This window comes from Hibiscus syriacus, unplaced genomic scaffold (genome assembly GCF_006381635.1).
Source record: "Hibiscus syriacus cultivar Baekdansim isolate YM2019G1 unplaced genomic scaffold, ASM638163v2 tig00110893_pilon, whole genome shotgun sequence".
Classification (NCBI taxonomy): Eukaryota; Viridiplantae; Streptophyta; class Magnoliopsida; order Malvales; family Malvaceae; genus Hibiscus; species Hibiscus syriacus.
The window spans coordinates 7,012,650-7,023,711 of NW_024062901.1; the positions used below are offsets into that span (position 1 = coordinate 7,012,650).

An 11,062-nucleotide genomic window follows, 5' to 3' on the forward strand; every position below is an offset into this window, starting at 1 on the left:
TTGGTGTTGTGACAACTTTTTGCACAAGCTTTAACTTGATATTCATCCATGATTCTTCCATTACCTTTAGTTACTGCCTGTTGAGCTTTGGCCATGCTACTGAATCTGACGAAAGCAAAGGTCGTTCTATTCCCTATCATCTTTCTACTATTGTGTGCAATAAAGACATCCCAATCATTCCCATACATCTGGAACACTTCGTGCAGCGTTCTTTGGTGGATTCTCTTACTAACGTTGTCCAAGAACACTAAGAAGCCAAGGCGACGGCGCTGTGACACGCTAGGTTAAATTCACCGATGAGTGTCGTTTCCTCTCCTTCTACCATTGAATTGTAATCAAAACGAGAGAATGTATAAGTTATGAAGACTAAATATGAAATTATATTAACTTTATTAACTACTACATTAGCACTTCCGTTAAATGTTAACGGTAGGTGACTATATTGAAACCAATTAAATAAAAGTAGTCATATTTAATTTTTTTAAAATAGTGGTCATATCGACACCAACCCCATATTTAGGTGATCATTTTAAGTACTTTATTCTAAATTTTGAATTATACCTTAATTTCTTAAAAAAAGTAAGTCCTCAAACTTTTTAAAATATAGTTTAGACCCTCGAACTTAGTAAAAAAAAATTAATTAAACTCATCTACTACATCATCGTCAACTATGTACTACAACAATAACATCGTGAACTGTCACATCAATGATGTATATTGCCATGTAACTTTTGTGAACCATCATGTAAGCGTTGTGACTGTTTGATTTTATTGGTCAAATGATTAAATAGATTGCTTTCTTAGTTTAAGAGTCAAATTGAATGCAAAGTAAGTTGAAGAGATACATTAGGGTTTTATCAAAATTTAGGGGTCTTAAATACAATTAAATATATATTTTCTTTTAATGACATATTTTTATGTTCTTATTTACAACAATTTTTTTGTGTGTTTTTTAATTTAATTGATATATTATGCATTAACATTCTATTCTTATTATAAACTAAAATAATTTTTTGTGTTATGAAATATTTTATCAACTTTATTATTTTATATTTGCATAAACTGCATGTTAAATTTATGTAATGAAATTTTTAATAATCACTCATCTCTATTTAAAAAAATAGATTCCATATATATTTCAATATTTTTATTTTTGAATTCAAATTTTCATTTATATTAACTAAATATATTTTATATTTTTTTAAAAAAACTAAAAATGAAAATTATTTAAAAAAAAATATTTTATAGAATCAAATCGACCGTAAGAATTCTTATTTATTAGGGGGGAAACCTTAAAATTAACATATGATGTTAATCCTGACTCTTGATATTATTAAAAAGTATAGAATAGGAAAATATAAATAATAATAAGGGTAAATTAAGCCAACAGTTCTTTTGTTTCCGATCTGATCGATTTTATTATTTATTTTTTAATTAAGTGAGTTTAATTCTTTATGTTATTGGTTTGTTCAATTTAAATCTGACTGTTAACATTTGTTAACCCATTAACGGAAATCCACGTGTCCTCTTTTCTTCTTAAAAAAAAAGCCTACTTCTATATTTGTTGTGATTGCTTTGTGCAGTTTATGGGATTCTTCTTCTTCTTGAAATTGAAAATTAAAAAGATATTACATTTACCCTTTCTGCCTTTCTGAAACAATAATCAAAGGCCCCTATCTATATTTGTTGTGTTGCTTTGTGCAGTTTCTGGGAGCATGGAGGAGAAATGGTATCACCAAAGTAGATAGCATAGCATTGGAGGTGATGAAGCAGACAGGCTGCAACATCTTCACAAATTTGAATTTTGAAACACATCACAATGATGTAGAGATTGTTGAGCCTTCCAAACCAAAAGCTCAGGTGTTTAAGTCATGCGATGTGAAAGCTACACTTTCTCATCTCATCATCCACGGGTATATACATTGGTCCAATGAGTTTTAATGTCCTGGACGAGATAATAATTTTATGTCCCTATACTTGTACCGTATAGTGTGTAAACAACATTCCTTTCCCGTATTCGTATATCAAGCAGCGTAACAAGGCATCCATTGTTTCAACGAATCAAAGGAATTCAAAGAAAAAGTATAATTCTTTCAAGGTTTTCTTTCTTTATTATTTTGTACAGTAGCATTTCCTTCATTGATTTCCATTTTTTTAATGAATCAATAAATAAAATATATTTTATATTTCTAAGAAGGGTTTCTTAGGAATCATGGCTTTAGGGTTTCTTAGGAATTATAGCTTTAGGTTTTCATTCGAAATAAATAACAAGGAAATAGGACAGGTTATATTACCTGGGTTAATCGAATGCAAGTAGAGTCTTGTTGACTCCATTCATTCTCTGCTCGGTTTCAACATTAAGGAAAAAAGGCAAGATTAAGCTTAGTAAAATTTTCTAAATAAAATTATTAAGCTTAGTAAAATTTTTGAAATAAAATTAAGTCTGGAGATTAGGAAGAGAGGAGTAGTAGGGTTAGGTATGAAAATCTTAGTGAAAAGCTTGAGAGAAAAAAACAAAGTGAAGGGGGGGAGAGATTATTCGGTCTTACCTTAAATGTGAGGGCTTCATCGTTTGAAGCCTATCGTCCGAGAACAAAGAAGGAATGCGAGGGGTGGCCATCGGCGAGCGGTGGCCTAGTGTCGACCATGGGTCCTTTTGGAGTGGGATGTGTCGTGGATGGTGGCGATGGTGGCTCTATTTTAGACAATGTGTGATCGTGGGGAAGAAGAGGGAAGAAGGGGGTTGAGCGGCTGTGTGGGTGTTTTGTATGCTTGAGTTTAGTTTAGGTTTAGTTAAGTTTAGGTTTCATATTAAATTGTTTGGGTAAATTAGGTTATAATCCCCCAAACTTGAGCGTCCTTTTGTAAATTAGTCATCTGAGGGTTTAGTTTTCGAATTTGGTTTTTTTGTTTGTCATGATTTCTTCATTTTCTAATTTTAGTTTTAGTTATAATTTTTGTTAGGTTATTAGGTGTAGGTTCTCATTAATGCGCGTGTTTGATGCCATGTTTGGAGGTTGGCATTTTTTTTGGGTTCATTTGGATGATTTGGCTAAAAGGAAATGACACCATGTTTGATGCCCCTCAAACATGCTGTCCTGGGCTAAGGTCCATCTGACACATGTATTGGGCCGGCCCAGGTATATGACACCATTTGAATGGCCAAAGAGTCGTGACTATGTCCATTATGCTAATGTTCCTCAAAAAAGCCTGACAGTTGAGAAGGCTGTCCAGAACTGGGTACAATTCAAAGGGAACGTGTTTAGGTTTCCGGGGTGGAGGAACTATGTTCCCTCAAGGTGCAGATGCATATATTGATTGAAATGCATCTAACATCTTATTCAGACAAATGTTATCAGTTTTGTCGCAATCCATTTGTTGGAAGCTGCAGAACTCTTTAAGATCATTAAAAAAATGGCAATGGAAGCCATTTTTGTTTGCATTAACTTCAATTACAAAACATAGAAATTGTCGGCCATGACAACTCCCTCTTGTTCCACCTTGTGTTCTTCCCATTTGTCGTCAACGTATAGCACGATTCTCGATTCCATTAAAACCCGCAGCATCTCTTCCCAAATTTCTTAATCTTACCTTCAACGGCGGTCATGACGAACTCGAATTTCTATCCTCTACTTTTCTTCTTCCTCCTCTTGTACTTGTTTATCTCATCTTTCTTTACACCCATTGATCGGAGCAATTTAATATAGTTCTTAATCGTTATAATATCATCAACTACACCACCTCTTTCGACGTTCACAATCATGACTACGATAATCTTTCTGCTTTTCGTCATAATATCGGTTTTCTGACATGACAATTTCGAAGCCGGTGGCTATTATCTTGCCGGAGAGTAAAGAGCAGCTTATCCGCAGCGTCGTGGGAGAATAATCTAACCCAAAATATTTGGGATACAAAATGTAGCCTCGTCTATAAGTTATATGATTTTATAGAAGTAATTTTTGAAGTTAAATTGTTTGCCTTGTAATTTTATTCACGAAAACAGAGTGCGTTGCAGAAACAAGGGAAACAGGGATTTGCGCACATTAATAGTGACGGGCCCATATGTTGTCGCTAAAGGCTGCGCAGAGGCACAACTTACAAGGGACCGGTGGTGGCACCAAAAATCCATTTAGACAATGATAAAATTATTCTTTACTCCTCCAAAAATATATATATTTCATTGTTTATCTTTACAAATTTAAATATTTCCAAACATTCTCTTAACAAATAATGTCAAGTTTCGTTGCTGATGGTGTTCCGTTGTTTTTGTTGTTGACTTGTTTTTCTTTTAAGATTCATCAACCCAAATACTTGGTCTTGGAGTAAGGAAAAAAAAAATGGTCAAATTGCAAACAATCTTCCATCTCCATTTCGAGCAGCCTTCTCTATCGGGCGTGCCAATCTCAAAGTTCTCGTCGCCTTCTCCGATACAAATGCCAGTAACGAGTATCTTCTGAGCATGACTGATCCTATCAAAGCTTAAACCTGGGTTTAGAAATGAGTTCAACCCCACCTTCCTTGGACTCGGATTACTTGCATGACCATAGGGAACGAAATTTTCAAAACCTCCGGTCAAATGTTAAGAACTCGAGGAAAAAATGCTGGATCGGTATTGAAACAGGAAGAAATATCCATTTAAGATTAAAATATGTCGAGAATAAATACAACTGAAAATATGATAAAAATATTATGTTTTAGGCTAGACACAACCTAAAATGTAACATTTTTAGTACATTTTCGGTTACAACCTAAAATGTTACGAAGAATATTACATTTTCAGTTGCCAACCAAAAATATTACGAAGAAAATAATATTTTAAGTTACAATAAAAAATATTATGAAAGAAGTTATATTTTAGGTTACGTTTAACCTAAAATAGTGTTTTTCTATCATAATTTAGCTTGAATTTATTTTTTCCCATTTTTAGCCGCATCTTAACCCGCCATACAGTAGAACTCCCCGAAACACTTGAGAATATTAATTCAGCTTAACAGATTGTCTAACTGATTCATTTCCCTTTGTTGCTAATGTTATCTCCAACAATGCAACTAACTACACGTAGTCAAGAAAGGCTGTAACATCTAACCTCCTCCCAGCAACGCAAGCAGTTTACAATGGTCTTGTTGAACTCATCCTTGACAAACAAGTAACTGTCCCTGCCTTGCATTACCTTGATATCCTAAGTGTGCAGTTTCCTCTTTCGGCCGGCAAGATCATGGAGAATATCTTCACAGATTCTTAATTTTCATGTTCGAGCTAAATCAATGCATATCCTTATTTTGCACACAAGGATCACCCTAACGAAGTGCCACTAGATTATGTACTTTTCCAGCCTAATCAAGGGATAGTGGATCCAATTACCAATTTGAAATACGATAACAAGTTGTATGCTCAAGTTGATGCTGTTTATTCAGCTTTCAAAGCAATGAGGCATACCACTATCGAAGTCCAGCTCCGGCATTCCTAAGGTGACGAGAATGAAGCGGGAGCTACACCAGAGAATACAGGGTCGCACAATGGCAACCTGTTGAAAAGAGTAGAAGAGAAACGAGGCACACGGATGAAACTCAATATCCTGATGGACATATACAGTTTCAGACTTTTATGGGAATTAAAACCCGGTCCTGCATCAGAGAGGAACTATGGTCTCTATTACCCTAAGGGTACCCCAGTTTACGATATAGGATTTGAAAGTTATCTACCAGGGATGGTATATTCATCACCAAGCACAAAGATTGCAAGTAAAGCTTACTCTTTATATCCTTATATCTCCTCTAGAAATCATATTATTCACTATGATTTGAATGTTTTTTGCAGGCATAATCTATAGCTACAAGCAGTTGGCTTTGTTGCATTAGGAATTCGAAAAGAACCTAATAGAAAGTAACATGGTTTCCACCAAAAATAAGGTGGAGAGATTTCTCACAAAAAAAATGTTCTTCCTGTATTTCTTTCATAAAATAATTTGCTTATCCTCTTTTCTCTCTGTATTCAGCAAAAAAAAAAAAAAATTTCCTAGTTGTTGTTGCAGATGAAAATGGTATCTTAAATTTTTGTTTGGTTCCCTGAACCCCAACACTTTTGTTCTCATGTGAATGATATTCTATTTTCACCAATGAATTTCAATTTTCCCCTTTTATTTTTCAGAAATCTTGAAGAAAGTATAGGATAAGATAATGTTGTTTATACCATCCATTCTGGCATCTGTTTCAAACTCGGGATCTATGTAGAAGAAAACCTGCAACAAAACAAGCCAAGTTAGTAAAAAGATCACAACTTAGTTTTGCCTTTACAACAGAAAACATTCTTTATTTTCTTATAGAAAAGGCTTACAGGCATGTCAATCTGCTCTCCAGGAAGAAGACGCTGCTCCTCAAAGCAAAAACACTGTATTTTATTGAAATAAACTGCAGCCTGGAAAGGAGACAAAAAAGTGCAAGAAATCAAGTCAATTCTAAGCCTCGCCTTAATGATAAATATTACCAGTAAGTTAATCTGTTTCAACATAACCAATTTGTCACCACAAAGATTTCCGTCCCTTTCCTAAAAATGCTTGTTACAGTGTTTCTTTAGTCAGGTGATTCACAAAAATGCATAATAAAACCATGTAAAACAACCAAATAGAGGATAATAAAGGAAATCAACTGTTACTACAAGCATACAAAAACGATTGCATGGCTCTAAATTGAACTTTAACCTGCCTCACGGATTATATCTCAACACTGGAACTTTAACTAGCTATTGGAAATTTTAGGCCTACCTTACATAAGTAGGAAGCAAAGTATTTCTTTTTTCTAGCAAAAGAATAATCAAAAGATGTTGACCGAATTTTTTCCCCACTATGAAATGGGATCATCCAATCAAAAGCAATTAGCCTAACATTTGACTCCAACCAACAGAAGAATTTAATCACAAAATTGATAATAACCTAGTCAAGAATATTTCGGTTATGATTGTAAGAAGACCAGTGCTGGACCAGGATAAAAATACTGTTGCACATTGTCCTATTATGACACCTAGAAGCCCCAAAAGCAAAATTATTACCATAAACGAAAGAAACATTCAAACATACTTGATAGGACTTGGGAGGTTAGACATAGATTAAACGCAGATTCCAATAAAATATTTAGGAAATAAATTTAGACACGGAGAGAGGGCGAGAGAACAGGAGATTATACTATGTCACAGGATCTACCTGTGCAAAAGAGGATAAAGGAAAAGAAGAGCTTGTCAGACAATTTTTCAATCCAAACTAGAAAATATTAAAAAGAAGCAACAAAGATTGAATTATTTGAACAATAATATCAAAAACTAAAAAAGTAAGTATATGGTCAAGCCTAAATAACACTAAGAGAAACCAAAGCTAGCAAGAAATAGTAAAAAAATCCTAGAGGCCTATAACCAAGTAATGCGTGAGAGATCAACAAAGATCTAAACAAATGGCAGTAACTTAAATTTAGAAGTAATAAATAAATCATTGGCCCAATTTTCATTAGATCATATGCATCAATACCTTCATAGGGGTGACATTATATGTAGAAACGCCAGTTATGGGTTTCGAACTTCGGTTTTCAGCAGTATAAAAAGCAAGGGCACTTTCTCCTGGCTTGACTCTCACCTAGCAGAGAAATAAAAATGAGGAAATAATTGAAATAAGAAAGCACTTAACAAAGCCCAAAAGCGACATAAAAAATGTTAAGAACCTCTCGTTGTGTAGGAATAAATTTCCAGGGCATTCCATCTGCCACATCAGCATTGAACTGGACTACTATCTCCCTGCAAGGATAAGTGCAAAATTCTCAAACATATAGATAGAAGAACAAGAAAGATTCTATCATGAAGTCTAACTGCTTCATAATAGCACCTCTTACAAATGCCAATATTAGATTGAACTGAATACAACAAACAGGCTGATGTGGAATAATGAATAATCCTCAACCCTACCACCTCACTCTTATTTGTTACTCAATAGTAAAGAAGCCACATGGGTATATAAAGCAAGTGCATTATCACAAGGGAGCAACACCTTGCAGTCAGTCTTATGAAACCTTTTATCTCATAAAACATCCAATTCCCCTATTGATTTTTTTTTCTTCAGAAACAACATATTAAGACCATTATTGATTTAAGTAGTTTCTCCAATGTAAATGTTTCTTTCAACAGAGCAAGTTCAAATGTTTTTCTATCATCAAATAATAAATATAATAACCTGTCTTTTATTGAGGGAAAGACTTCATGCTCTAGTAAAAATAAATACTTCATGCTCTCATGGAAACTCATTTCTACCGCCTTCTTGCAAGAATCTCATGTAAAAAAAAAAAAAAAAAAGAAACCCCAGAACCAAGTTTAACCTAAAAACTGATACAACTACAAGAGCTGAGCATTGAAATAGAATTGCAATAAAATTAACAGGAAGGACATTATGATCATAATTATGAAATATATGGATAAAGATAAGCTCTTACATCCAAAGCCTAGAAAGCGCACCTTATTGCTACTGTCCCATCTTTTTCGTGCCGAGCAATCTTTTCTTCGACACTCTAAAGAAATAAATATATTTTATGGTTGAAATCCAACACAAGGAAAATGAAAAAAAAACTATATGAAATAATAAAAATATAGGAATAAGAATATCATAAACTTGGGTTCACCTCACGGCGTTGGACTGTACCACCATACCCAGTAGCCTGACAGAATCTACGGTATAATGGAACAGCAGCGTAACTACTTCCCACCATGGCAAAAACTAATGCTGTAAGATAAATAAGAGTCTTTTTGGATTTTTTCTCAGTGGAAGCAACGGATGCATGAGAAGCATAGTGTCGCCGACTGCTAAAGGCAGGTATTCTTGGTAAACATCGAGAACCATAAGGACAGAAATCATAAGACTTTGTTAGAGGCCTTGTGCTAAATTCACATCTTGGAATCAGACTATTGTTGCCACGCCCAGAAGAAGCTTTAAAGAATGTGTAACAATGATATATAGAATCAGGAAGAAACCTGGATCAACACAAATTTTATCCAAGTAGTAGACATCAGAGAGAAGCAAGATTGCATTCAGGTTGGGGTTTGGGAGAAATATGAAATTGAAAAGAACAAAATTTTGAACACTGGGTGTATCCTAATTCCAAATGACCTTAAAGGCAAGAAGAAGATCATGAATGAACAATTTAGATTATCATTCACAATCAAGCATAAATGTAGGCATTTCTAAAACTGAAATCATGGAAAAACTTGTGACTTAGTTCTTCAAGTAAAAGTACCAAGCGGTTCAAGCAAAAGAAAGACACTTATAAGGCCCAAAGTCGTATATTGGTAGCCGGGTGATTACCTTGATTCATGCAACAAAATTTGTTGATTCTTCAAGCGATTCAAGAGAGAAATTCTGCTAGAAATTCTTGACCATGACATTATGTTAGGCACCTATGAATCACTACACGTGCAACAGAAAAAGTGATAGAATATGAACATTGAACAATATAGCAATTCAATTTCAGTTTGCTTTTTTACAAATTACAATAAAATCAAACCAAACCAGAAATGATTAAAGAAAGCAATATATATTCACTAAAACGAACACAAATAAGTTTTACCCCTTTTCTGATGAGCTTCTCTTAAAAAATGATTCCCGATGAAAAAATTAAAACAAATGAATTAGATTTAACAAAAATCAATAATTTCCACATGTCATATATAGTAGACTAAAGTCAAACAACAGTCTTACCACCAGCTCCAAATCCAAAGGAGCAAAGCAGTATTAGACATAAAATAAAGACATTGTTCGGAACCCACCGTCTAATTAATCAAGAGCATCGCTTAATTTACAGAAAAAAGACCCAAATTTTAAGCATAAATCAGTCAAATTAGGGTATACCATATCAGAACGAAGGGCATAAAGCTTGAAACAAAATGAAATTTTGTACTGACCTTGCCTTGAGAAAGGGTTATAAAACTAGTAATTGTAGGTATTTTCTTAAGCCTCAGCCTTGAGCTCTACTGGTAAAGAGGAGCAACTCGAGCCTCGTGAGAGAAAGGAAAATGGAAAAATAAAACAAAAACAAAATGTTATTAAAAGGTTAATTTGCACAAATGCACTCAGAGATATCGATAATGTTCAATTTGATCCATATTTAATTTTCTGTGTCAAAATTGATACAACTAAGGGGTTGTTTGGTTAAAGGAATATGAGATTCCCATACGAATGAAATCTATATTCCCATGTTTGGTTGGCTGGAAATCTCATTCCCGGTAATGTTTTTATTACTAATAGTAGATTTTTTAGGGTATATAACCGAGAATGTCATTAGCTCCCTTTCCTTGGGAATAGTTGGATTACCGGCGTTTTGGACTAAAACACCCTTAATTTTTTTTTCAAAAATATCATTATTCTGTCATTTAATAATAAAAATTCTACGAAGGTTAAATTACAAATTTATCCTTAAACTATTTTAGATTTACAAAAAAAATCTATAATTAAAATTTTATATCAAGTTCAGGGGTTAAAATAAAATTTTACCCTTTCATTAAACCTTTTTATATTTTTAATTTTGTAAATATATATATATATAAATTTTATGAATTTAAATTTTTTAAAGAAAATATATAAATATTTTTCAATTTGTTAAAAAAACAAATATATAATAAGGACAATTTGGTCAAATATACATTCTAATAATTTTTTATTCCTTTAACCAAACACATTAATTTTACATTCATACTAAACCAACCAAACACAAAATACAACATTCCCAGTAATCATATTCCCTGATAATCTTACATTCACACTGATAATCTTACATTTTGTTAACCAAACACCAAATATTATGTAAATAGTTGAAGCATCTAAAATTAATTTTACGTTACATTTTATCGAAATAATAAAGAGGTATTTAAAAAAAAAACTGGTTTTAATTTTTATCAGTTTTATGAAAATATTTGGTTGTTAAACAATATTGATAATCTTTTTAATTTCATAAAAAATAATATTTTTAATGAACTTATACTTTTTGTATTATTTCAGTTAATTCTCACTGCTTGACTTTACTTTTTTTTCACTTATCCA

General features: G+C 33.1%; 1 protein-coding gene and 1 pseudogene across 1 annotated transcript; one reads left to right on the forward strand and one right to left on the reverse strand.

Moving 5' to 3' along the window:
* The first annotated feature begins 3,810 nt into the window (after nucleotides 1-3,810).
* Nucleotides 3,811-5,858, forward strand: LOC120145658 (annotated as a pseudogene).
* A 99-nt stretch (nucleotides 5,859-5,957) lies between these two features.
* LOC120145205 (cytochrome c oxidase assembly protein COX11, mitochondrial-like) lies at nucleotides 5,958-9,602 on the reverse strand. The gene is made up of 7 exons (XM_039159100.1): nucleotides 9,332-9,602; nucleotides 8,652-9,000; nucleotides 8,488-8,540; nucleotides 7,704-7,776; nucleotides 7,514-7,618; nucleotides 6,334-6,414; nucleotides 5,958-6,238 (listed from the first exon to the last, which is right to left on the reverse strand). Exons 1-7 carry the CDS (start codon nucleotides 9,409-9,411, stop codon nucleotides 6,137-6,139), a joined length of 843 nt encoding a protein of 280 aa, XP_039015031.1. The 5' UTR covers nucleotides 9,412-9,602; the 3' UTR covers nucleotides 5,958-6,136.
* Nucleotides 9,603-11,062: the final 1,460 nt, after the last annotated feature.